This window comes from Cucumis sativus, chromosome 4 (assembly GCF_000004075.3).
Source record: "Cucumis sativus cultivar 9930 chromosome 4, Cucumber_9930_V3, whole genome shotgun sequence".
NCBI lineage: Eukaryota > Viridiplantae > Streptophyta > Magnoliopsida > Cucurbitales > Cucurbitaceae > Cucumis > Cucumis sativus.
This window is the reverse complement of record NC_026658.2, coordinates 2528148-2553730: the sequence shown is the minus strand read 5'-3', so window position 1 is coordinate 2553730 and position 25583 is coordinate 2528148. Positions and strand designations below refer to the sequence as shown.

The 25583-nt window shown below is 32.8% G+C and overlaps 5 protein-coding genes across 11 annotated transcripts; 2 read left to right on the top strand and 3 right to left on the bottom strand.

Moving 5' to 3' along the window:
* The first annotated feature begins 2757 nt into the window (after positions 1 to 2757).
* On the top strand, positions 2758 to 5069 carry LOC101206706 (putative kinase-like protein TMKL1). The gene is made up of 2 exons (XM_004146862.3): positions 2758 to 3749; positions 4073 to 5069. The coding sequence occupies exons 1-2, from the start codon at positions 3269 to 3271 to the stop codon at positions 4663 to 4665; spliced, it is 1074 nt and encodes a 357-aa protein (XP_004146910.1). The 5' UTR covers positions 2758 to 3268; the 3' UTR covers positions 4666 to 5069.
* A 1927-nt stretch (positions 5070 to 6996) lies between these two features.
* Positions 6997 to 10009, bottom strand: LOC101206161 (derlin-1.1). 2 transcript variants are annotated; one of them, XM_004146861.3, is made up of 7 exons: positions 9850 to 10009; positions 9481 to 9616; positions 9295 to 9368; positions 9101 to 9194; positions 8697 to 8825; positions 8136 to 8296; positions 6997 to 7419 (listed from the first exon to the last, which is right to left on the bottom strand). In XM_004146861.3, exons 2-7 carry the CDS (start codon positions 9562 to 9564, stop codon positions 7173 to 7175), a joined length of 789 nt encoding a protein of 262 aa, XP_004146909.1. In that variant the 5' UTR covers positions 9565 to 9616; positions 9850 to 10009; the 3' UTR covers positions 6997 to 7172. The 2 variants fall into 2 exon arrangements, with proteins under 2 accessions (XP_004146909.1, XP_004146908.1); XM_004146860.3 differs by having other exon boundaries at positions 9782 to 9999.
* A 903-nt stretch (positions 10010 to 10912) lies between these two features.
* On the bottom strand, positions 10913 to 14407 carry LOC101205920 (probable isoaspartyl peptidase/L-asparaginase 3). Of its 4 annotated transcripts, none has more exons than XM_031883710.1 (7): positions 14186 to 14407; positions 13711 to 13866; positions 12909 to 12973; positions 12414 to 12806; positions 12284 to 12342; positions 11748 to 11852; positions 10913 to 11457 (listed from the first exon to the last, which is right to left on the bottom strand). In XM_031883710.1, the coding sequence occupies exons 1-7, from the start codon at positions 14280 to 14282 to the stop codon at positions 11238 to 11240; spliced, it is 1095 nt and encodes a 364-aa protein (XP_031739570.1). In that variant the 5' UTR covers positions 14283 to 14407; the 3' UTR covers positions 10913 to 11237. The 4 variants fall into 4 exon arrangements, with proteins under 4 accessions (XP_031739570.1, XP_004146906.1, XP_031739571.1 ...); XM_004146858.2 differs by having other exon boundaries at positions 13711 to 13882; positions 14211 to 14407; XM_031883711.1 differs by having other exon boundaries at positions 12414 to 12817; positions 14211 to 14367.
* Positions 14408 to 16721: 2314 nt separating this feature from the next.
* On the top strand, positions 16722 to 18018 carry LOC101214818 (transcription factor DUO1-like). The gene is made up of 3 exons (XM_031884106.1): positions 16722 to 16912; positions 17106 to 17346; positions 17506 to 18018. The coding sequence occupies exons 1-3, from the start codon at positions 16722 to 16724 to the stop codon at positions 18016 to 18018; spliced, it is 945 nt and encodes a 314-aa protein (XP_031739966.1).
* Positions 17341 to 24184, bottom strand: LOC101205691 (uncharacterized Rho GTPase-activating protein At5g61530). 3 transcript variants are annotated; one of them, XR_004215791.1, is made up of 12 exons: positions 24074 to 24184; positions 23197 to 23307; positions 22839 to 23101; positions 22683 to 22745; positions 22584 to 22602; positions 22337 to 22435; positions 22138 to 22215; positions 21804 to 22048; positions 20463 to 20628; positions 17935 to 19722; positions 17640 to 17850; positions 17341 to 17549 (listed from the first exon to the last, which is right to left on the bottom strand). XR_004215791.1 is itself a non-coding variant. In XM_011654774.2 (10 exons), exons 2-10 carry the CDS (start codon positions 23267 to 23269, stop codon positions 19577 to 19579), a joined length of 1152 nt encoding a protein of 383 aa, XP_011653076.1. In that variant the 5' UTR covers positions 23270 to 23307; positions 23946 to 24077; the 3' UTR covers positions 19188 to 19576. The 3 variants fall into 3 exon arrangements, 2 of the variants coding, with proteins under 2 accessions (XP_011653076.1, XP_031739569.1); XM_011654774.2 differs by lacking the exons at positions 17341 to 17549; positions 17640 to 17850 and having other exon boundaries at positions 19188 to 19722; positions 23946 to 24077; XM_031883709.1 differs by lacking the exons at positions 17341 to 17549; positions 17640 to 17850; positions 24074 to 24184 and having other exon boundaries at positions 19188 to 19722; positions 23197 to 23343.
* Between the last annotated feature and the right edge of the window lie 1399 nt (positions 24185 to 25583).

Sequence of the window (25583 nt, the reverse complement as noted above, 5' to 3'; positions counted from 1 at the left end):
ATTAATTGCTTACATCTTGGAGAAAAATTAAATTCATTCAAACAACTGACAGTTACAATTTTATTTTTTTAAAATATTGGAACCAATTAAATCTGGCAATTTACAACACAATAGATTAATAATTTTGGAATAAAAAAATTGAGTGCACATAAAGTCATATCTTCCCATGTGAGTTTCAGTTTATATTATATAGAGTTTATATTTTAGGCATCTGGTGGGTGGATGAGGATTAAAATAGAGATTTCTTTTTTAAAAAATGAATACATAACATAATAAATCAAATTATTTACACAATATTTTTATCATTTTTTGTTTGTTGTCATTTACAATAATTTTTCTGTTTAATTTTTGAAATAAAAAACTAATTAGTTTTCAAACTGCTTTAACAACTTATAGTATTCTCAAATCATTTTGTTTTCTCTAAATTGTGCAAAACTATAATATAACTATTTTATAATATATATTCAATGTGTATTAAATATATATTTTTGGAAAGCAATATGTAATAGATAATTAACAAATGTTCTATCATTATATATATATATATGTGTGGGTGTGTGTGTGCATTGGAATCCAAAATAACATTCTTTGAAATCTAATCCCTTCCTTCTTACACCATTATTTTAGAATGCCAGTTTCTTTTTTTAAATTAAGAAAAAAGAGGGTTCAATCATTGTTTCATTTTCCACCAAATTTGTAGTTGTAGGGTACCCTAAAATGTTTCTTTGCAATTATGAATGAGATTAAAAGTAATTTTTCTCAAACACTTCAAAATTGACAAATAATGTATCAAACTTCATGTTGGTTTTCCTATTGAAAGTTGACTAAGTAAGATGAATTGCACCCAAAGATGTTTTCATATCACATCAATATGTCTTTCACTTCTTTTTTATTTTTTTATCATTAGACCACTTAATCCTCCTAAATTTGTGGACATTATATTGGTTCTAATTTTTAAACTTTTAATAAATGACAATGATTCTATAAATATATTAAAATCTAACTAATTAAACTTAAATTAATGGGTAAGAATTACATTCCTCTCTCATGAGTTTAGATTTAACCCATGAAAGGATATATCACTTCCAATTCCTAAACACAAAGTTTTACATTCAAACAATATTTTTAAAATTTTTGATATGTAAATAATTTCATTTTGGATTTGTTTAGTCAATAAAGGTTGAAAATGAAAATTTAAAGAAACAAAAAGAAAGTAAAATAGTGATTTAGTTGGTAATTATTGTTTCGTAAGAAAATGAAAGTGTGTGTTTTGTTGGAATGGTGACCAATGAACATATTACTTTTTGTTTGTTGCTAATGTAATTATGCATTGACTAAAGTTTGGTTTTGTGGGTCATTAATTAACCAAAATTCTAAGAATTCAGACTCTTCTTAGTCATATTGCCTAAATTATATCAACAAAAATTTCACCCAAAACCAATTACAAAAGCCATCAATTCTCTCATAAAATTAAAATATAAGAAGTTGTCTTTATTCTTTATATTAGACTAAATAGATGAGATATTATCTTTTAGAATATAAAATATGTTTTAATATCGATATTGAATAATATGGGTAAAAAACTTTTTAAAGAAAGAATAAGATAATAAATAATAAAGGAGCATCTTTGTATGAGAATAAAGTATAATTTAAATAAGTTTATTTCTCATTTGTAATTAGAATAAATAAAAAGAAAGAAGAGGACATAAGATGCATCTGTGTGTGAGAGAAATCACATGACTAATAATATTAAATTTTTTAATTTTTGAATTTTGAGAATAAATATCAATTTAATAATATTCAATTTTAATTTTTTTTCTATATGAAACTGAACTTCATGTTTTTTTTTCTTGGATAGATTACTAAGGGTATCTTTGCACTATATATATATATATCCCTTCAAAATATTCTCATTTCTTTCAAAACTATATCTATATAATAATAAAAACCATAATACTAAATGCATATAAAAATGATTTACTATATTCGTAAATATTTATAGAAATTTTGTTATTTAAAATGATATTTTTATACGTATATAACTATTTATATTTTATGGTGAAATGAAGTGTAATGAGTTTGTTTTTTCTTTTTATCCTAAATTATAAATAGTTTGTATTTTTTTTATTATTTTCAAAATAACCACTTAAAAATATGAAGAAAATAAATATTGTTTAATTCCTTTAACTCAAAAATTATTTTTTTATGGAAAAAATCTCTTTCTGATTTGAATATTGAATGAAAATTTTTAAAAGTAATACAATATTGGTAAAAAGAGAAAAAATCAATCTTTTTTTAGAATTGAATTATATTAAATATTAAAAAAGAAAAGAAAAGAAAAGAAAAGAAGAAAAAAGAAAAAGGGGGAAATGTTTGAATCTCTTTAGCTGTCATCTAAGCATGCAAGTACACTTGTGGCTTGACATGTCTAAAGCATATTAAAGTGCATTTCATCCATAAAACCTTCACTTTTTTTTGGATTTACAAAAATTAATTCCTTTTTTTTTAAAAAAAAAAGCTCAATAAAAAGTATTTAGGTTTTACATATAATTTTGTTTAAGAAAAAAACAATAATAATTGAACTTTAAATTATAAATACACACCAAATACATCTATGTTTCTAAACTTCAGATTTTGATTAGTTTTTTTTTTTTTTTGAGTTTAAGATAGGAGTGAGAGATTTGAAGTTATGATATTGGATATTGATAACTATGTTCGAATGGATTTTTAATGGGTAAGTTAAGTTGACAATGGACCTTTCATTTTATTGCCTAAGATGTATATAGGAATGGGAAAAAAACTATATAGTATACAATGTAATAATGAGTATGTTTGTTTTGAATCTAAGAAAAACTCATCATTGCCCTTAGACATAATTGAGCAAAGAGACATTCTCACTATGTTGAAATGGGAATTAAATTCAAGGAGTCTCTGCACAAACATAGCCGTCAATCAGCCATGGCCATCACATGGCTCACATCTGTCTTTTCTGCAAAATTTCCCCTTCTTTCTTTCTCTCTCTGCCTTCTGAAATGACCCATAATGCAATAACAACAATAATAATAACCTTATTCTTCTCTTGATCCAATGCTCATTCTAAAGCAATAGTTCTTCTTCTCTCTCCAAACAACTCCGAAAACAAGAAATGAACCAGACTTCAACTTCTCAGAAAACCATGAAACTGTTCTCTTCTGGCTTTTAAGGTTCTTCTTCTCTTGATTGAACCTCTTTTTTCTGTTCAAAGAAGGAGACTTTTCATCAAAAGAAGATGGCCCAGTTGATGAATCTAGCCATTGGAGTGATTTTAGTTGCAGTTTTAGTGGTTCTTCTTCTCATCTTCTTGAACAGAAGAGGAAAAGGGAAGGATAATGATGAATACAATGATATAGAGAGGAAACAAGAAAGGGAGAAAGGGGAAGAAGAAAGAGAAGAATTGGTGAGATTTCAAGGTGGACAAGATCTTACTATTGTGGATATCTTGGAAGCTCCCGGTGAAGTTATTGGGAAAGCCAATCATGGAACTTTGTATAAGGCTTATTTGCAAGGAAGCAATGCAGTTAGGTTACTGAGGTTTCTGAGGCCAGTTTGTACTGCTGGGCTTGAAGATTTTGTCAGTGAAATTGAGTTTTTGGGTTCCATAAGACACCCAAATTTGGTGCCTCTTTTGGGATTCTATTCAGGTCCAAGAGCTGAGAAGCTTCTCATTCATCCATTTTATAGAAGAGGAAATCTAGCTCAGTTCATTAGAGGTAAACAAAATCCATGCTCTTTCAGTTGTTTCTCTGTTTCTACATAAACAATGTGTTTTAGGACAACTATCTTCTGTGATATGGCTATGAAGCCTTTTGGAGTGAAACAAAAAAAGAAAATCACGAGGGTGTATGTCCAAAGTGGATAATATGCCATTGTTAAGATATCTAGAGGTCGTTGTCCCTAAGTGGATTTTTTTCCTACTTGCTTCCTTGTTATTTTCCTAGATAATGATCTTTCTTGTGAACCAATCAACAGAAATACAAGCATCTCTATAATATGTTTGTTAAACTAATGTACTTAACTTGATTCCGCTTGGCAGATGGGAACGGTGACTCGCACCGATGGGGAGTTATAAACAAGATCTCGGTTGGTATTGCGAAAGGGTTGGATCATCTTCATACTGGCTTGCAAAAGCCAACAATCCATGGGAATCTTCAATCAAAAAATGTTCTTTTGGACAGAAATTATGAACCGTATGTTTCTGATTTCGGTCTACATTTACTGTTGAATTCCTCATCTGCCCAAGAGGTAGTTGAAGCTTCAGCAGCCAATGGCTACAAAGCTCCTGAGCTGATCAAGATGAAGGATGCAACTGAGGAGACTGATATCTATAGCTATGGGGTGATATTACTCGAGTTACTTTCGGGGAAGGAACCTTTCAATGAAAAACCAACTGTTCCTGATGAGGATTTTTACCTGCCTAGCTTCATGAGAAATGCAGTTCTTGGACATAGAATTGCAGATTTGTTCCATCCAGAAATACTTCTATATAGCAGCATTGATGGAAATCATGTTACTGAAGAAAAGATTCTCAAATTCTTTCAGCTCGCTATGGCTTGTTGCTCTCCTTCTCCTGCTCTTAGACCAAGTATGAAGCAAGTACTACGGAAGCTCAATGAAATCAGAACGTAATATGGATTCTCGAGCATGTTACATCTCATAGGAGGAAGTTCTAAAAAAAAATGGGTATCAGTATAATTCTTGAGATCAACTAACTTCTCCATGTCCAACATGATTAAAGAGGGTATTGATTCTACTGTACATATATGGAATACCATTGGAGCAAAGAAGCTAAAGTTTTGGCATTTGAAGGGCTAAAGAAGCTGTACAAGTTGGGTATTTTTGAAGAATTTTTTGTTAAAAGATTCAATATGATTGAAGCCAAGTAGTGTTTTGCAAAATAGGTTTCTGCATTTTAGAACAAAGATTCAATAAAAACATATATCAGATAATTAGTGTATGAAAAATTCTCGCTTCTGATATAGTTTTACAAGAAACATGTTTTTGATAATAGTTTAAGTTATTCTTTCTTCCAAGATCGTGGATTTGTGAAAAGTTTCCCTAAGTACACAATAGCCTTGCTCATGCAAAATCAACAGTAAACCAATCCTTAAAAGAAATTTAAAAAAAAAAAGAAAGCAAAAGGCTGTATTTCAGAGCAACTCATAAACTATGTCCTGAATTTGACATTCTACCTTCTGACAGCTATTATTTTAAGAGCAATTAAACTTAAGTAGTTGATGGATGAAAGTAAATTTATCATCACATAAACTAAAACTCTTCCTCACTTGTGGCTTGAGATATGAAAAAGACAAAACAAGTGAGAATCAATATTGACTAGAGTAGAAAAACATTGATCTCCTCCTTGAACTACTTGCTCTAGTATCATCTTAAATCACCAATTTACTCAAACAAATTTAGGTGAATGACAAATTTAATATCATATCAACAAACACAAATCTATCAATCTACAAATACCACAAAATTTAGATTCACATTCAGCTCCCGGAGTTTTATCACAAATAGACTTTGTCATGTTTGTAATTCTTTAAGAATGTGTTACTAACCGTTAATTATTAGTTCTAAAAGTGTTACCAATCACAGTTACCTTCCAAGAAAGAAACAAAAGAACGTTGACACAACTTCTAAACAGAAAGAGCAGATGGATGAACATATATGCATTCTAAGTTTGAGTAGCTTCAGATTAAAAAGGGTAATGTTTAGCAGTTCAAATATATACTAAGTTTTCTAGATTACTAATCCAAAAAAGAATAGCTACAAATGGATAACAGATCTATCTTTAGTTGGTATTGGTTCATTTTCATTCTTCCCTATTTGCAACAGTAATATACTAAATAATTTCCCTTTTGGTCTCAAATAAAAGATGAGAAATCAGATACCCACAAAAAAGTATTCCCTCACAAAAAAGTATTCCCTCACTCTACTTTTTTTTTTCTACAGTGATCCGATTCTTTCTATACAAAAATGGTTATTAAATTTGCCACTTTGGTCAGAAAGCCATGTGCTCTCTTCATCTTTTACAACTAAGGGCCCTCAACCTAAATCACTTCTGTATAATAGAAGAGGAATGTGGCACATGCTTTTTTCACAAATCACAACTCTTATCCATCCAACATTGATATTTTGAACTGTATTAGATAGCCATCTTGACCATTGTTATTTGACCTTTTCTTTCCTTCATCCCTCTAAGACTTGACTTCTTGACTAACTAATCACCTCAGTTTTTCACTGAAAACACAACTTTGTTAATATAATGAAAAGAGACTAATGCTCAAAATATAAGGATATGGAATACTCAAAAGAAGAAATAAAGGCTGCTAAAAGTCATGAGATAACCATCATGAAATCGAAGATTAAGCAGAAAAAAAAGCAAATGCTCCCCAATTTATACCAAATATCTTGGGTAAAAAAGTTTACAAAAAGCTTAGAAAGAGAACACCAAGATGAGGCATTGATTCTTGCAACTTTAAAGTGATCCAACCGTAGTAACACCTTTGATTTCTTTCGAGCCATAATTCAGCGAGAAAAGCTTTGACAGCATTGGTCCAATAGATGGGTCGTGGGCTTGAAAGATGGTCCAAATTAAATTTGAAGAACATTATGTTTGAAAGAAACACCAAAGACCCAAAGAAGGTGAAATGAGTATAGCAATTTCTTCCAACAAGCAATCGCTTAGCCAGAATCAGTGAATAGATGTTGGAGATCTTCCCTAGCAGCAAAAAGGGAATATATTGAAGGAGAAAAAAGATTTCTAAAGATTTTATTTTCGGTTCTCTCTCAATGAAATGTTTTCATATATAGCAAAACTTCTATTTAGGTCCACTCTTGATATATGGTAGATATAAAGTAAAATTTTGCTACAATTTTGCCATTTAAAACAAATTTTCTTTTCAAGTTTGGATAAGTTTTCAAATTAACTTTTACAAACTGAAGCAAGAAAAGGGTCTTAAAAAACAAAGCTTTTCAAATTTTGGTTTACTTGTGCATATCCGATGTACATATTTCCTTACAAAACATGGACTTTAAACTTCTCCAGAAGTTCTTACAGAAATTTTGATGGAACCATCTTGTGGTTCACTTGACAATATGATCATACAAGTAACACAAACTATAAGGATTTAGGTACTGAGACGATAACTTCTGCCACGGAAAGCAACTCCTTCATCCTGATTATTGCCTTGCTGTGGTGGTGCTGGTGGTGGAGAGGGAGAAGAGCGTCTTCGCGTTTGTGTTTCCTCCTGAGTGCTCGTTCGAGTACCATTGAGGCGGTAGCTTCTTCCACGAAAAGCAGTACCAGCAGAAGGGTCACGTTGTACAGGAGAGTTAAATTGAATCCCTTCACCCCAGTATGAAACTAGCTTGTGACTGTAAGGCTATTAAGGTTTGTACAGAAGAATTAATCCAGCGTAAACCAAAAGGAAGCTTTCGATAACAATTCGTTCCTTTCTAGTTTCCATTCCCAAACTTAGAAATTTATAAGCTTCATTTCATTTTCATATGCTTGCGACAGAGAAGATGACAAGGACATAACTATCAAAAGTCAAGAAAACTCTAGTGAATTTCTTTTATGTTGTTGAGAAAAAGTTTATCCATTTTCTACTAATGTTTTCAAAAACCATGTCAAGTAATGCAAACTAAACAAAAGTTTTTGTTTTAAGGATTTAACTAGAAATTCAAGACTTTCTATAAAAAAAAAAAAAGGCGACAACTATAAATGAACACTAGAAAGAAACATAAATTTCAGAAATAGAAAACTAAAAATGCATTAAATCAATACGTTTTTAACTCTCATCCGTGATAGGCCATGATATTAAGCTCAACATGTAGACGGACAATCTGAAATGGAAATCATTTCCATCCAAAACTCGAAGCTTCGTTCTCACACTCTCCAATTGTTGAATTGAGAAACAAACAAAAAAAATCATTTTAGTGATTAGAAGTCAAAGATCACATGCACTTCGTCTTTGATATTAGACCAAGGTAACAAGGAAGAATGAGAAATATATAAACATGTATGTTTGTATACAAATATACGTATGTATGCGTATGAATGTATGTATGAATGAAGTTATGAAGGATACATCCAGTAAGGGGTCTTGAGGATGAATTTCCCACCAGCAAGAGGATGTAGAACAGTCAAAAAGTAATAAAGATGCCCTACGACCATTCCCAAAATGTCTGGCTTCAAGTGGTGGCCAAAGATTAGATCTAGGGCCAGCATTGCCCAAGGAAGATAGAATCCCTGTGGAATACTAATATCCTAATTAGAAAAATAAGAAAACTCTAGATTTGGAATAATCATCGATCAACTGCATAAATTAATAAATTTAGAGCCGTTTGGCAATTTTCAAGTGATTCAAAAAGTGTTCTTATATATGTTGTTTTAAGCACTTGAAAAATCATTCCAAACAAGCTCTTAAAGAGGCAAGAAACCAACTCAAATATACATGTAATGAACCTGATAGTTTCATGAAAAATAATGGCCGTTTTGTCAAAGATAAGCTCATCAATGAAGTATGTTCCGACTTAAGTTAGCTTCAAACAGGAATTAAACAAGGCAATCAAATCCTATGTTGATATGTGCATTTTGGAACTCACGTATTGAAATGATTGGTATGTCAAACAAGAAATGTGTTGCTAACCTTCAACGAAACAACACCATAGATATTGATACGTGCATTCGGGAACTCACGGCCCCAGATGTAGACAATCATGAAAACCAAGGACCTTCCCATGAATGGAGTCCAACAATATGGAACAATAGCCATCGCCTAAGGAGTAAAAGAAATTATAAGTTTATAACCAATTAGTAATAGCAGATATCATAATTTGAAGGCTTATCAAAGAGCCAAATATTAGATTTTTTTAGTTTAACAATCAAAATCATAGCTAATTTTCTCGTTGTTCTGGTTTATGAGATTTAAGATTTGCAGCCCTTGAAATTCCAAATATCAGAAAAACAGCAACAATCCATGATACAACCAACGATATCCAGATCATTCAAATATCACGAAGAAAATTTTCACAATATCCAAATCAGACTCACCAAAAGTGAAAGAGCTCCAAAAAACAACATCCACACATAATCTGCAGTTCTTTTATCAAAGGGCCCTCTCTCCAATGATACACCATATTTTGCTCTGTGATGTTCAAAATGCATAATTATTAGGAAAAAATCATAATGATTCTATCACTACTTCAAGGCTTCTAGCACAAAAAATGAAAATGAACACTTCTTACATGATTATGAGACGAAAAGCAAATGGAAACGAAAACGGGCCGAGGAAGAAGAAGTTGGTAATGAGCCTCCAAACCTGTTCAAGAATGAAGAAGTTATAGCAAAACAAATTTCAGAAAACAAAAATATGGCAACTATGAATCCATCTTTTACACAAAGATAGGCGCCACAATGTGAAGCTATATTACCTGGAACTTTTTAATTACAAGACTGTAGTTCAGATCTATGCTTTCAGGATCATAAAGATCAAGATATAAAGCAGCAGTGGTCATCAAACAGCTCACTCCATACAGTTTACTCACAGGTGGGAGTGAACGATAATACCTAAAATAAGTTAAACACAACAATACAGAACTCATTACAAAACATACTAATATACCTCAGTTTAACCAAAAACACAAAATGGGGTTTCATCAAATCCTCAAAAAAATTCTGAAAATCAAAGGAAATTAAAATTCAAGAAAAGGGAAAAGGGATTTGAGACATTACTCTAAAGGGGTAGACATTTGAAAGAACTATAGAAATTTGGAGAGCAGGAGTGGAAGTTTGAAGCTTACTGATGACCATGAATTTGAGTTTACGGAGCATTGAAGAATTTGGAGAGAAGACTTTGGAAGTCGTTGCCAATGGAATACCCATTCAAACATATTGACTGGATGAAAACTCCCGTTCAATACGTTAAAATTTAACCAATGAAGTTGCCCAGAGCATTATAGATATATATATATATATATATAGTGGTCAATTCATATCGTTAATTGCCATGTCCCATCACAAGAACAAAGGCATAAATTAATTCAGTTAAACAGAAAATTCAATTGCTAATTTTATTTCTACGAGGAATGAACAAAATTGTTGAATGGGTTGAGATTGATGAATCCAACATTGTATGACTAAAACTTGTGTAAATTCTGATATTACTGACATTATTGAATCTTTCCACGCCTTCCTTCCTTTCTTCCTTCTCGTGTTACTATCTTTTTTTTTAGTATAACAAATATGAGGTATGAAAACTATTAAAAACTGCCATAGGAAGATTTAAATGTCCAATCTTAGTAGATACTTGTGTTAACACTACAATTCTCTCTTCTGCTGTTCTTCCAACGATCATTAATAAAAAGAAAAGAAAGTAGAAGCTTACACTTGTTTAATAGATTATAAAATATATATGAACTAAACAAAAAAAAATAGAGTGAAAGATTTGTGGATCGTGTATAATAATGAAGCTCAATAAAATGCAAGATTTTGGTTGGAATAGTTCGAGTTCCAAAAGTTTCTTTACCCTCTTTATTACTTATCGCACATACTCGGTCTTCAATAGTAGATATGTCATCCTATTAACACTTCTATTTTTCCTATTCGCTTTTCTTTAGCCAATTGCTGTAAGCTTTTGATAAGATTTTTATTATTGTCAATTTGTTGGGCAACTATGAAGCAGTTATACTTATCTTGAGGTAACATTTAGAATTTTTCTGTTTATTTTTTAAAATTAAACACTTAAAATGTATTCTAATTTAAGTTTTTGTTTTTGTTTTTTTTGGTTGGAATAGTTGCCATATGGTAAACAACTATTTCTTAATGGATCACCCCACCACACAAAAAAACCAAAGTGGGAGCACGTGTTTGAATTTGGAGTTCTATCAAATCGATAAAAATTGAAAGAAATTAAGTGCTTTTGGCCAAACTCCTACGAGTCAACGTTGGCCATACCTTTTTCTTGAGTGTTTTGGAAATAACAACAATATTTTATTCTACAGTTTTGCTCAACTTCCCATTATGCTGTCACATACACCAATATCAGCAGTCACCACAGTGAAGTAATGTCTTTGTATCGACTTCCAACTCTAATGCTTATGAGCCAGAACCATACTTTCAAGTGTATGTGTTTCATTCATGAGACTCATCCCAAGCACCATAATACCAAAAGAGAAGAAAAATTGCAGCTTCAAGGAAGTACAGTGAAAACCTCAGCGCTATGCATTTCTGGGCTTCGAACTGAGTATTGGAATTTCCATCCATGGCAAGCACCGGCGTGAGTACCATTTTTGTCAACAGCAAATATAGCTCCAACAAAGTCAGGGAATTTCCTTGCAATCCTTGCTATGGCATCTTTAGCAGCATCCTTCGGCGTCATCCCCAATCGCATACTCTCAACAACTTGGTAGCTGTAATCAAGCAGAAATATTTTGGAGACTCAAACAAAATGGGGACAGTTCGACAGATGAGAAATTCAGTTAAATAGAGGGAAAAGTGAGAAGTGGGGATAATATTGAAGAATTATTGAACAAGCAAATAGACCTTTATAAAAGTAAAACATCTGAAAGCTTGTGCATTGAGTTTCAATGAAAGCAGTTACATATATAATAGATAGAAATGGTTATATAAACATAACTTAGCTTCAGAATTCAGCCCTTTTTTCAAATATTTTATTAGATGGAAAATTCTCAGTTTTTACCATGGCAGGAAACGCATCATGATGTCGCCATCCCCAGTTGCTCCACATGCACCGATATCACTATCCGCATATGCTGAAGATCCTGCTATAGGACCATCACCCACCCTGCAGCAAAGAAATTTCAGAGAGGTGATTCCAAAAGTTTCAATGGCATCTAGTTACTCGAGCTTTCTAATGACAAAAAAAAAGCTAACATTTAGCCTAAAATATTGTAATCTGAGAGGATAATTACTCAACTTCAAGACTAAGTGAATCGATCTTGTTGGGTAAGCTCAGCCGAGGAATTCTCAACCATTAAACCCGAAAATTGGAAAATTTTGTTATAAGAGCAAACACAGACAAATGCACAACAAAGTGAAGAGTGAAATTCACAAAGTACCTTTGAAAATCATGTAAGAGAGATTAGGTGAAAAAGGATTAAATAAATCAAAAATAGATTTTTCATTTGTGAATATACAAGACAGATTTAAAATTTGCATAAAGTAAGAGCCAAGCTTTACTGACAAAGTAAAGTGTCGGCAGTTAATAGAACTTACCTGCCTGGGATCTTGAAGGTGGCCCCATTGGTGGATGTTCCAACAGCAATGTGCCCAAACTATTCCAAGAAACAAATCCTTAAAGATGACCTTAATGACAAAAGAGAATTAATTTCCCTTATCAACTTACCTTATCGATTACTGCCATCGATATGGTATCGTGACTGTGACGACCAAAATGATTTGACCTTAATTCAACGGCTCTTCTTGGACCATCTCCTAGACATGTCGTTTCAGCAACTAGCAGAAGGCCATTAGAGTGGTAAGGGCCACAGCTATTGACAGGCACAACATTTTTCCGAAAATTAGGTTGGCAATTGTTTTCTTTCCATTTATTCCACTTTTCTATTGACTCCGGCGAGCTGAGATCTGTGGGTCCAGGAAGACCCATTGAAATGGAGAAAGCAGAGGCCTTCTCTCCAACGAGTAAAGTGTGTTCAGTATGTCTCATCACTAACCTTGCAGCTTTTATACCATCCTTAATATACCTCATGGCAGCTACAGCTCCAACTTCCATCGTCACCTAGGCATATCCTTATTAAAATATAAAGTAAATCCTTAATCTGATGCACAAAGACAGAGTAACAGAAAATGAATATTATAGAAAACAAGAGAGAAGGTCTACCCCATCCATAACCATGGCATCAATTGTTGTTTCTCCATTTTCATCCGGGCTTCCACCTGGTCCAACTGTACATAGCAAACTACATTAAACAAGAGACTTCATATGCACATATTAATTGATGTATATTAAAGCATCCAACCCGGAATAGCAAAATGTGCTTCTATGGAGAAAATTTTGAAGCATTGCAACAACTAAAAGAAGGATTGATTCTTAGGGATCTTCCTTTCTTGAAACGAACCGCGCAGAGATTGAATCATATTTATTTCCTAAATGCCTTTTTGGGTATTTCTCAATGTCATGATAATCATTCTTGAAACATGGGAAGTAGATGAAAAATCATCCGCTTCTGAAAGAAATCCAAGAATTTCTCAGGAACCCAACAAGATCTATTTGTTTTTTTTTTTTCTCTTACAGATGGTGAGACCTTCAGGCTTGAATCCTACTAACAGGTCCACTAGAGAAAATAAAGTGAACCAACCAATACAATAAAATTGTTTTCATGAAAACAATCTTGAGGTGAAATGGTGATATAAAATACATAGTGCATCCATACTTTTTTCCTGCTAAACACTCCTGCAGGAGGGGACATTACCATAAACTGCAGAAAGTAACCTCTACTTCAAAACCCTCATTGCATCTCTATCCAAAACTTTTGGCAAATCCAATATATTTTCCGTGTAAAGAAAACACCCCGTGAACTGCTCAACAAATCTATTCAAAGATAAGCCAATAAACTCCATTTTGAGCACAAATATCTACATTTAGACCCACGTCAATTTCTTTATAAAATAAAAGTGCCTACCTGTACCATCACATCTCAGTTCTTCACAGGCAGAACATCCTTCTACAACAGAATCAACTGCTGAATTGCCATTATTAGCAGCACTCCATGCCCTTTCAACAGCCTCCAAAAAGGGCCATGTGCTTACGACCAAAGGGTACAAGCTCGACTCTCCAGCTACACGTTCAGTCACCTAATAACTCAATAATCGATGAAAACTTCAACAAAGATAATGGAAACGTAACATTTCAATGAAGAAACTAAGCAGGTGAAACCCTGTAAGCATGAATTTAGGGAAGAGGATGAGAACTTAAAAGAACACCGGAGATGGGAAAACTCCCAAATCAATTCCAGCTAGAAACGAAAATTGAAGAATCGGGGTTCAAAATTACGCTAAAGTAAAGAATTGGGTGCTTCTCAAATTCTCTTTCAAAATTCTAAGCCGTTTCAAACACCAAACTGAGAAAATTGAAAATGGCATTGAATAGAGAAATACGGCGATGGGTTCTTCTACTGAGTACCAGGAAAAGCAATATAAGCAGCAAGGCGGAAGCTCGAAGCCGATCCTTAGAATCAAGGCCAAAACGTTCCATTTAGTGGAGAATGGAGATTCGAACAAAATTCAGTGCCTCGTTGATTAAGGTTGAAACTCCTCTACAATTGTGGACTCAAAATTTTTGTCCTCTTTCATTTGTATTCAATCAAGTTTCAATCTCTGCTACAAAAACAAAAAAAAAAACAAAAAGAAAGACTTATAACACACCTTTTACATATTGCGAATATGTGATGTGATATTACAAATATGAGATACACTAATCCACAATTTTCATAAGAGTATCAAAATCAGTAATTAGAAGACTATCAAAGGATTATCAGAACCTAACTATAGGTTATCGACTTTTAAATTTACTATTATCATAATTTTTTTTTGTTATTTTTCAAGAGCCCCATAAATATACATTCACCCATAAGTTATATAAATATGCTAACTTCAGACTTATTAACTCCATCTAGTAGGTCAAGTGACCACTAAATCTTAATGAATTATAGAAATTGAACTCATCACTTCCTCCATTGTTACTAGCTATTACAATGTATATTGTGAAAATGCACTCTTATAAACAATAAACCCACTATACGAGTCACTTTTGAATTCGATCCTGTTGCTAGTAAATTAATATTCTTATATGTATTTCTTATCTCAAGTAAGGGCTGAATAATGTTTGAAATTAAAAAATAAAAGTCAACAAGAACATGAATCACTTGACGTTTATATACATGTTAAATAACTCAATATTTCATCTCATCTTGTCCTAAAAGAAACTTAAAAATTAGGTCAATTTACATTTTACTTTGCCACTTAGGATTTGAACTAATTGATTAGAAAAGTAGACTTAATGTCTTTGATGTTAGTCATAGGAGCATTGTGCTTTGTATCAAGCTAGTCTCCATTTTGCTCAAAAATATCATGAAAATGAAAGTAACAAGGTGTTAGAAAACAACACAAATTATAAAAAAAAAAAAAAAACGAGTTAATAAGTTAAATAGTTTGGACAAGAGACATTTGTTCAAATGTTATCAAACAAGTCTCCAAATAATTAACTAATAACAATAACAATAAAGCATAATTTTAGTTATTAATCATTTACATTCCAATGGTGAGGGGAAATTTTTTTGTCGTAGTCTTTATATATTAGAAAAATGATGGATAAAATAAATCGAGTTGACATGTTCAACCCGTGTAAATAGTCATAGTGAAAAATTAGTAATAATTTCTTTAATACAACCACGATAAAAGTAGAAATTGAACCTTCAACCATCGTGATTTTATCTGTTAGTAATGTGACAACCACAACATGATTGCTCAAATGAAATCTAGATTGAAGATTATCCTCTTAGTTCACCAAGGGTTGATCTATTTTTTTTGCTCTATCACTCACATTTTTCTATAAAAAAAAAATGTTTTTTAAATGGCAGGGAAAAGAATATGTGTTTTGAATTCATGAGTTTTAAAATATACTTTTAGTAGTCTTTGGATTTTTAAAAAATATCTTTTTAGTAGGAAACACTTCGCTAACCATAAAAGAGTTTAGTTGATAGTAATTATAGAAAAGTTATTGGAAGAATTAATACGAATAACGATAATGTGAATATTTTAATGAAAAATGTGAATACAGTAAAGTTTTTCTTTAATTGGTCATCCATAGATTCGTTTTTTTTATCGAAGTAATCCGTCTCTCCTAAATTACTCAAGTTGACAAAGCCCCTAAATTTTTAGAAATAGATTTAAATGGTTATTTTCTTAACTTTTTAAAAATAATTATAAGGTATTTAAATTTTAACAAAATTTTAATAAACAATTTTAGAGAGAGAAAATTATTTAAAATATAATAATAAATTATTTGAGAGATCTTTACCATGTTTAAAAATTCCGTTTTGAAAACTAAAAACCAAATAGATGTATTCTTCAAAACTTAAAGAACTAAAATCATATTCCTTTTCTATTTGAGATTTAGAGGTAATGCTAGAAAATAATTTGATAATTAAACTTAAACGAGCATTAAACATTCAAAGGAACTTATAATTATATGGAAGGAAAAAAATGGAGTTTTTAAGTTTTTGAAAATGTAAATACAAACATAAAACTGAGAAATCCATGATTAGAATGTAATATTAAATAAACCACGAGAAGGATACAAGAGTAATTACTCGAATTTGAAACCCAAAACTCAAGCGGGCGGGGAAATGCATCTTTACCACTAACCGTCAAAACCGCTACTAATGTAAAGTGGGGAAGAGACATAATCCAATGTTCCCCCCAACGCACAGAAACGAAACACAATAACATCTCATCCACTCGTCAAAATCTCATGAAGAATCTAACGGCTAACCTTCTAAGACTTCCATGGAGTAAACCACAGAGAAGCAGAGGCAAAAATAAGAAAAAAGAAAAGAAAGTTTCCAATATGACACTGTCCTACACTTAGAAGAAGAGAGTTGCAGAGAAGAGAAGAGAAAAATTGTGTTTGGAAATGGAAAGACAAAAAGGGATTGTTATGAAGAAAGGGCCATGGACGGCTGAAGAAGATGAGATTCTGATCAACTATGTCAATAAGTTTGGTCCAAGAGACTGGAGCTCCCTTCGATCCAAAGGTCTTCTTCCCCGGACTGGAAAATCCTGCCGGCTACGTTGGGTTAATCGACTTCAACCCAACTTGAAGACGTAAGTAATAAGATTTGAATTTTAGAGTGTATTTGGATTGACTTCCTAAGAGCACATATAGTGTTTATGAACACTTGAGAAAATTGTTCGAACGTGCTCTCAGTTGTTCCCTTAGTTTCCTGTTCTTGTACTAATTGTAAGGTTTTGGTTCTCTTTATAAGTAGTGATGTAAAGAATATGCATATTTGTGCAGAGGATGCAAATTTACAGCAGATGAAGAGAGGGTGGTGATTGAATTACAGGCACAATTTGGGAACAAATGGGCGAAAATCGCAACGTATTTGGAGGGAAGGACAGATAATGATGTGAAGAATTTTTGGAGCACACGAAGGAAGAGATTGGAAAAGATTTTGCAAACCCCACCACAGAAATCTCAGAAAAATAAACAGAGGAGTTTAGAGTCTCAAAGACTCCATGAAATGCCTGTCTTAGAGGTAAAATAGTTTTCTATTTAAGTTAAATGGAAGATAATTGGTTTCTTAAGTTAATAGTTACCAACTTACAACTTCTTGTAGATGTCCAACCTTCGTCTGTAATGAAGATTAGACTATCATTTTGGTGATTTTTTGGTAGTATGGCTGATGTATTTGCAGGTTCCTAGCTCCAGCTCGTCTCAGCCGGATGAACAATCATCGACCTGGAAAGATCATTTCAAGAATGCTTTCCAATTAGGAAACTCAGAGATGCACAAGATGGCGACGCTATCAGTACAGTCAAATATGCTTACAATGGAAAATGAAAATCAAATATTTGGAACTTCAACCATACACATGGTAGCACCCTTTGACCCTTTTTCTCATTGCTGTTTCTCCCAATTTGCTCAATCCTCGCAAGAGATCGGAATGTTTCCCGACTGCCATGGACTAGCACCAAACCACATTCCGTGCAATGTGCAAGACGTGTTCGAACCAGGTGAGACTTTGGAAACAAACAATTCCCTGCATTTCATGAGCAATTCAATGCCTAAAGAACAAGAGATCAAAGCAGAAAGTAGTTTAGAAGTTAAGAATGGAAACCCTTACTATACAACCCCAGATGATTGCTTTGATGATTTCACAGCTGATTTATTTGACTTCTTTGATCGATCTCCTCCTTCATTGAACTAGGCATTTAATCATGACAAAGCAAAAGATTGTAACTTGAAACATTGATATCTAAACTCCACTGCCTCAAAAGGCAATGCATTCACGTCTTAATTTATTAGTTTGCTATATTGCTTTGGTGGGCTTTGCTGATCTGTTTTTTCTTATTTCCTGCTCACTATCATTGGACTAAACGGTTCTAAATCAGCACGAGCTGAGAAGTTTTTTTGCTTCTTCATTAAGAAAATGAATAGACACTACATAGAGATGAAGTACAACGAAGAGACTAGGCCCAAGTCCTAAGGATGAGAAAGAGAGCAGGACCATGGGAAGTTCAACAACTTATTCATATAAAACAAAGCTAATCTAGGACATACTTCGAAATAGTAGTCACAGAAGTCGTCATCGTATTTAGAAGGATCCATTGATGATCGTTAATGTTCAAACACACCCAAAATCACTTCATCATCTCCCATCATAATGGGTCCTTAAACTTGGACGATAGTAGTCCAAACTCAAATTCTGTTATAGAATATCAGAACTGGAAAAGAAGGAAATCACTCCCATTTTTGCTATCTTCTAAACGTCTAAACATGTCAATATGTCTATCATCCTTATCAAATGATCTTCAGAAAGAAATGTGTTATTTCATATGGAGGGTTAAATATTATTGGAAATAAGAATACAAACGGTTAGATAAGACCAGTGTCTAATTTAATTTATAAGAATCACCAAGTTTGGTACTCGGAGGGAAATATTATGTCAAGCATTAGGAAATTTCTAGAATAAAAGCTTGCATACAAGGGTTCAGAAAAGCTTGCAGTATGAATATACTATACAAGGGTTTAATCCAAATGTTGTAGGGTAGCAGATTGTCCTGTAAAATTAGTTGAGGTGCGTGCAAGCTGGCTTGAACACGCATAAATATAAAAGAAATTTTTTAAAACAAAAAAATCCTATACAAGTTTGAACTGCGGCTTCCTCCATTGATCAATTACAGAAATCCAAGTACGAAGAAGAGGGAAAATTTTCCTTACCACCAGGTCAATTTTCATACTACCGCTATTTATTGCACACCATGCCAACACGCTCTTATAAACAGGGTGGGGACCCATTGATATTAAACTGTGGTACACAAATATTTATGAAAGCAAATTTATAGTGTGAACAAGGGGCGTAGAAAAATTCCGGAAGAAGAGTAAAGTAATGTTGATTCTTCAATTGTAAATATAGTTATTATTCACAAACTTAATATAATAGCAGTTCTAGTTGTATGTACAACTGAAATATCTATCTTCAAATCAGTAAATTGAAACCCATGCAAATACTGGTAGGTTATTACAAAAGAAAACTTGAAAAGATTGACTAAAGCATTCCTAAATGTGCTCCATTCTGTGCATCACAGTGTAGTTTCTCTCACTGTGCTAATTGTTCACATCCGAATAAATTTTGAGTTTAATTTACCTACCTGGTCAATCGAACTAAGAAAACAACTCTCAGATATAAATCTTCCTCTACGAGATAGACTTGTATCAGAATCCACCCAAGAATATTTGGCGCCTCAAGAAAAAGGGTTGTTGATTTATCTCCAAATTGTTTCGTTAGCATCAGTAAAAATTTCATTATGATGTTCTATGAGGCACTGAACGACCTCGACAGCATTGAAGTCAACTGGAACGCCATCATCTAAAGGAATGTGAGAGGAAGCATCCGTATCATCACTCTCTTCTGCAGCCCAAAAAATAAAAATGATGAGAATTGTCCTTGGGGACCATCATTCAATTCCAGCAGACAAATTTGTATGCCAACTATACTCAAACAACTTCAACTAACTAAAACTATTTTCCTTGTTAACATTTACGTGCGGAGTTCTCAATTTTACAACATGGTAAGGAATAACAAACAGAACGGCTAAGTGAATCAAAATGTCCCTACTCATGTCATAAACAGATGCAGCCTAAAGTTTCGTTGCATGAATGCTCAAAGAAACCTTTATGTATGAAAAGTGCTGGTTAAAAAAAACAGTCATATTCTCTAAAAGAGCTTCAAATTAACCACAAAGTGCTAAAACAGTGCACCAACCAAAGAATTAGCAGCAAGCACATGTACAGTAAACTACTTGAAACTCCTAAGATGCTGGGTCAAGATGGAAATTTGTCCAACCTTCACTATAGAATATATCCTTCACATTTTTTCCGTCGAAATATAAGGCAATAATCAAAATAAATATTTTATTTTACTAGGTAAAATTACTGGCATACAGAGGTCGTAGGTTCTCTGATTCACTGCAGATTGTCTATCATAGAGTAAATGAAAAATCTAATTGATCACTGTAGTTCTTGTTCCAAAGCTTCCGATTGAAGTTTCCATTCAATAAGGGGAGGAATCGAGATCCATTTCCAATTATGTGGCACTAAATTAAAGTACATAGCAAGCAATCAAACAGAAAGGACTATTGGCCTAGTTACCTGAAAGCATGTCCCATGCACTGTAAGTAGGTGGTGTATTATTTAAAGACTTTGCAGAAGAGCTTTTAGAATGATAATCCCAATATTCCCGATAGAATTCTGGCCGCCTGTCATTTTGCCACATTATTATAGGAGTCATCTCCATAGAAAGGCTACGAGCATCCATCTATAGAAAGAACAAAGAGATTAGCAACACAAATAAGAACATGTTGAACATTGGAAGATGACTTAAAAAGTTACATAAAAAAGGTGTTAAATTTCCAGGGCAGAAAATTAGCAATTAGTCAGAAAGAAGTTAGGAATAGCTAAAAGCATACATATCACCTAAGTGGAAGAATAATACAGAAATAATACCCAAAACTCCCCAAACATCAAAGCCATACATTAGTGGGTATGCATGACAATATATCATCCTCGTCACAAGAAGAATTGTGGAAGAAGGTTCTGGAGCACAAAATCTTGACTAGCACCAAAAATTTTATATTCCTGAAGGTCGTATATTGTGAAGTCGAGGCACATTTTACATTGTAAAAAGTTGCAATGTTGCAATAACAAGTGAGCACTAAAAAGGACAATATAAAAGCCTTTTGAGAGGTCTACTCTCTACCAAAGTTCCACTCTCACCAAAATGATCCCCCTCCCTTAGGGTTCTCAACTCCACTTATTTATAAGTTTATAACCAAGACACCACTTATTAACTACTCATGATACCCCTTACCAGTATCCTAGTAATCTATACCAACCACTAACAAGTACTCTCACATCATTTTTGTGAAATATATGAAATTTGCAGCCTTGCACAGAAGCTTTTCTATCTAAAATCTAGGTAGTGCTTAGATGTTGAGTAGGATAGTAAATATCCCTTTTATGATCATAGTCAATTCTAGAAATCCTCTGCTGAAACAAATATCATATCTGACAAATCTTCAAGTAACTTTTTCTAGGTTTGAAGTTCATAATAAAGCAGAGATCACCGTAACACTTAAATTGACCTATATAAACACGAATGCACCTATATGTATCCATCCATATTGAAGTGCACATAATATGTCCTTACATGCCAACATAAACTAAAAAACATTCCTATATAATCAAGAGTGTTCACAGGAATGCATGAACATGTGTATGTGCGTGTATGTGTATGTGTATGTATGTGTATGTGTATGTGTATGTGTATGTGTATGTGTATGTGTATGTGTATGTGTATGTATGTGTATGTATGTGTATGGGTGAGAGAGAGAGATACACTACTAAAAACTCATAAATGGACCTATGTAAACAAGACTGCACAAACAGGTATGCTTGCACAACGAGAGAGAGAAAGAGAGAGAGAGTCCCTGCCTTATTGAGAAGTGCTTTTTGGCTTACGCGGAGAAGTAGGGCAGTAGTAAACTCCAAGGTCATGTAGTTCACGTTTGGAAGTTTCTTAAAAATGTTTCGAAGGGCATTTATGCTTGTACGAGCACCCCTGATCTCATTATAAAGCTCAAAAGTGACTAGTGGTTCAGGAAGACTTGCCAAGTAACATTTAGCAAGAGCTGCTACATCAACTGGATTTGTACCCTCAGGTAAGGGAGCATTTGGATCTGAAAAATGTATATCCAACACACACTTTGGAGTTATTCAAAGTAAATCATTAAAGACACAACTTAATCATATAAACTACTTCCTTTACCTTGATTATACATAGACACCAACTGCTGAAGAACCTTTTTATCTCCGTCAGATTTGAACAACCATGGTGAGTTTAATCCTAAATATGAAAATAAAGGGTAAGCAAAGGCAGATGTTAAAAATAAGTTTAGTTGCATGCAAAAAGTTACATGTATAAATGTGTATAGATAGGGATGCAATGTAATTGTGAAATTCAGTACCTGACAAGACGAGATAATCGGCACACCTAACCAAAATATGTGGAATAACCCTGCTTGACTGTTGTTTTTGCACGGTTACCTCAATTGAAACTCCAAATACTACAGTTCATAATAAAGTTATAAGAAGAATAACAAGAAGAAGAAGAATACAGAGTAGAACCAAGCAAGAAGATTTGGCAGAGAGCTCAAGCCTGTAGAATACTCATTGACACTATATAAACTAAATGGACAAAATTCAGGAACTTACCATCAGTACTGGCAACCCCCTGCATAATTGTAAACAAAGAGGAGTTAGAAGTTGGGTATAATATATAAAGAGATAAGAACTGTATAGAAGGACTATTACCTTCTGCCATCGTTCAATATCTGTCAAAATTGTCTTGCTCTTTTGTGCAGTCTTTTTTGCAACCTAAAAATGTTGAAAATGAAAGGTAATTATCTGCCAAGTAATATACAAAAGAACAAAAAACAAAACGGAAATAGGAATGTTGATCAAAATTACCTCTTCAACTTTAACTTTCCCCACAACAACCTTGTCCTTTGTCTCTGATACACCTTTTCTGAAGAATGTGCCCGTAGTAGCAGCAGCAGATATTAGACGTTCTTGCACAGCATGTCTGGTAGCTGGCTGTTGGAGGAGTGCCCATCGGCTCTTGAACAAAGTACCAACCCGTTCAGCCACATCAGCAGCATTTCCTTTTGCATCCTTAGCAACTTCCTCAACAAAATTTCCAGCTGAATGTCCAGCTTCTTTCAGCTTCACACCTGCAATTTATCATCATTCAATGGCAAACACAACAATTAGAACTGTAAGAGAGCAAACAACAAAAACAACTTCATTTATATACTGAAAAGTATACCTGACGAAGAAAAAAAACCACTAGCCTTCTCTTGCCACTGAGAAGAGTTAACAGTAGGCATTGAACCAACCATGAAACCAGACTCAGTTTAAAGATATGTATTGATTAAGCCTGTTACAGAACAATGCACATCAAAGTTAAAAATAATTGCAGCTAGCAAGTAATAATATCAAATGATGTACTAAGTCCAATAAGCCTGTAAAAGTTCAACCAGACTTCGAATATATCCACACGAACCATCCCTTGCAACTATTCAATTCAGTTCAATAGAAACTAAAATTGAGAAGGAAACCAGAATCTCTCGACTAAAATTAAGTGACTATAACTCAACACATTTTTAGTTATACACGACCATATGTTATCTCAATAATCTCAGTTGTATTTCGTTTAATATCCTTCGTAGAAAAAATCTAAGGGAAATCTAATTTAGCCATCCGCCAAAACTGATGGATTAAATTGATATTACAAACAAGCCAGTCATATCCGTAACAGAAATTAAGTACCAATCCGTTTACTCGATCATAACTATAAGAACTGACTACCTGACGAGATCATCCAATTATCATCAGAAATTCAACAATAAGTCTAATTCTCTGCTAAATTTCCTCACATGAGAACACAAGAAATGAATCAGAAAGTAGCAGAATCACTAAACATAACATCAAGACAATCTAACAAGCTCTGGAAAAGAAAAATAACGATGACCAATCTCAGTTGTTTATATTGATCAAAGATGATGAAATTTCTACCTGTAAAGAATTATAGCTGGAAGTCGTGATCGGGTACAAAGCAAAAAAAATTTTAAAAAATCCCTAGAATCGCACAAGAATGTTGTAGAGAAACCGGAAGAAGAGAAGAGGATCGTAGAAGAACTCACCGATTACGAAAAGGCAAATACGCGCTCAGGCTGTAGAAGCTGAAGAACAGAATGTCTCTCAAAGGCCAAAACTCTTTTAAAATTAAATATTTAATAAAATAAAGTAAAATTCAAAGTTCATTTGCTTAGGAAACTTTAAATAATTAATCGGACGGCTCTGATGTGATTGTTGTGGCAAAGAAAAAGTGGAGTTTAAACAAATACGATTTTGCCACGTGGAATCACTTTAACCATTTCTAGAGGTTTCCAAAATACAGTTGCCGAGTTCGGATATCTAATTTCACCTTCCTCAAATAAATAGTTATTTTTTGTAATTTTGAAAGATATTTTTGGTATATTTGAAAAAGATTAATAGAAAATATTCTTGTTTTAATAGTTTTGTTTTAGTTTGTTCACTTTTTCTATTTTAAAAAAGATCTAAAATTTATCTAAATAAACGGTAGCATATAGATATATTCTATTGGAAATTTTAATTATAAACCAAATCTAAATTTATATATCAAATCACTATTTTTAATTTTTAATGATAGTATATCAAATATATTAGGTAGTTTGTTATATTTTTTATTTTTATATATGAATACTCTATACTCTAGATAAATTATTATATATTTTTGAAACAACACGTCATCACACAATTATACAAACTATAAGGTCAAATCTATGTTAAAGCCAATTAAAAAATTGATCATGCTTCCAATAATGAGATTGATGCCTATCTGTTGCCTAAGGAACTTACCAACCATGTTCTTATTTTACATTCTCATGTTTCCATTACTCAATCTTTTACTCTACATGCACTATTTTAAATATCATCCATCATAATTTTTTCATATCATGTTATTGAACATAATTTTCATACATGTTAAAGCAAATGCTCCAGATGATTAAAGAAATACTTTGATTGTCAAGGATCCACACTGTCGATAGAAAAAATCTAGAAAGAAAAACATATTTGACCTTTGAGTATGTCAATGATGAATTTGTAGTTTAAGAGGATGCGATAAGAAAGTTTACACACGAGTATGGTGTTTGTCACACCGTTTAATACCTTGGTAAAATATAATAACAAATTTTCAGTCGAATCAAACTAATATAGAAATTCTTTATACTAGAGTTTGTATGTCACATATCCCATTGTAAACTTTCTTTTTCTTTAATGAAGTACAATGGTGCTTTTGAAAGTTTTGAAAGTTCTTTTTTTTTTAAGTATTACAACATAAATGATGGAGATAAACATTAATTTTTGCAATCGAAAATGCTCAAACCAACCCAACCCAACGACATCAAACTTGGAAAAGTAACTTGTACTTCATTTAAAATAATAAGATATTATCTTACTACTTTTCAACTAAACAAGGTTTTGAGTAAAAAAATTCTATGAAAAAATTTGGGTATTGCATGGGTTGTACTTATCTTTGTGTAGTTCAAGCATTTGTCTAATAAAAACATGTCAAGTGTCAATTTTTTTTATGGGTAAAGTTGAACTTAATTATTGTCCTTTTTAACA

Excerpts from the sequence above, each read along its gene's own strand:
- LOC101214818 (XM_031884106.1), top strand. The coding sequence starts at position 16,722 with ATGGAAAGACAAAAAGGGATTGTTATGAAGAAAGGGCCATGGACGGCT. Across the intron at positions 16,913-17,105 it reads CTTCAACCCAACTTGAAGAC|AGGATGCAAATTTACAGCAG; the intron begins GTAAGTAATAAG and ends ATATTTGTGCAG. Across the intron at positions 17,347-17,505 it reads ATGAAATGCCTGTCTTAGAG|GTTCCTAGCTCCAGCTCGTC; the intron begins GTAAAATAGTTT and ends ATGTATTTGCAG.
- LOC101206161 (XM_004146860.3), bottom strand. Across the intron at positions 9,369-9,480 it reads TTGTAATTAAAAAGTTCCAG|GTTTGGAGGCTCATTACCAA; the intron begins GTAATATAGCTT and ends ATTCTTGAACAG. Across the intron at positions 8,826-9,100 it reads TTGGAGCTCTTTCACTTTTG|GCGATGGCTATTGTTCCATA; the intron begins GTGAGTCTGATT and ends TTTACTCCTTAG.
- LOC101205691 (XM_011654774.2), bottom strand. The coding sequence starts at position 23,269 with ATGGTTGGTTCAATGCCTACTGTTAACTCTTCTCAGTGGCAAGAGAAG. Across the intron at positions 23,102-23,196 it reads TGGTTTTTTTTCTTCGTCAG|GTGTGAAGCTGAAAGAAGCT; the intron begins GTATACTTTTCA and ends GATAAATTGCAG. Across the intron at positions 19,723-20,462 it reads TGCATGGGACATGCTTTCAG|AAGAGAGTGATGATACGGAT; the intron begins GTAACTAGGCCA and ends TTTGGGCTGCAG.
- LOC101205920 (XM_031883710.1), bottom strand. The coding sequence starts at position 14,282 with ATGGAACGTTTTGGCCTTGATTCTAAGGATCGGCTTCGAGCTTCCGCC. Across the intron at positions 12,343-12,413 it reads CGATGGCAGTAATCGATAAG|TTTGGGCACATTGCTGTTGG; the intron begins GTAAGTTGATAA and ends TTCTTGGAATAG. Across the intron at positions 11,458-11,747 it reads ATGATGCGTTTCCTGCCATG|CTACCAAGTTGTTGAGAGTA; the intron begins GTAAAAACTGAG and ends GCTTGATTACAG.
- LOC101206706 (XM_004146862.3), top strand. The coding sequence starts at position 3,269 with ATGGCCCAGTTGATGAATCTAGCCATTGGAGTGATTTTAGTTGCAGTT. Across the intron at positions 3,750-4,072 it reads TCTAGCTCAGTTCATTAGAG|ATGGGAACGGTGACTCGCAC; the intron begins GTAAACAAAATC and ends TCCGCTTGGCAG.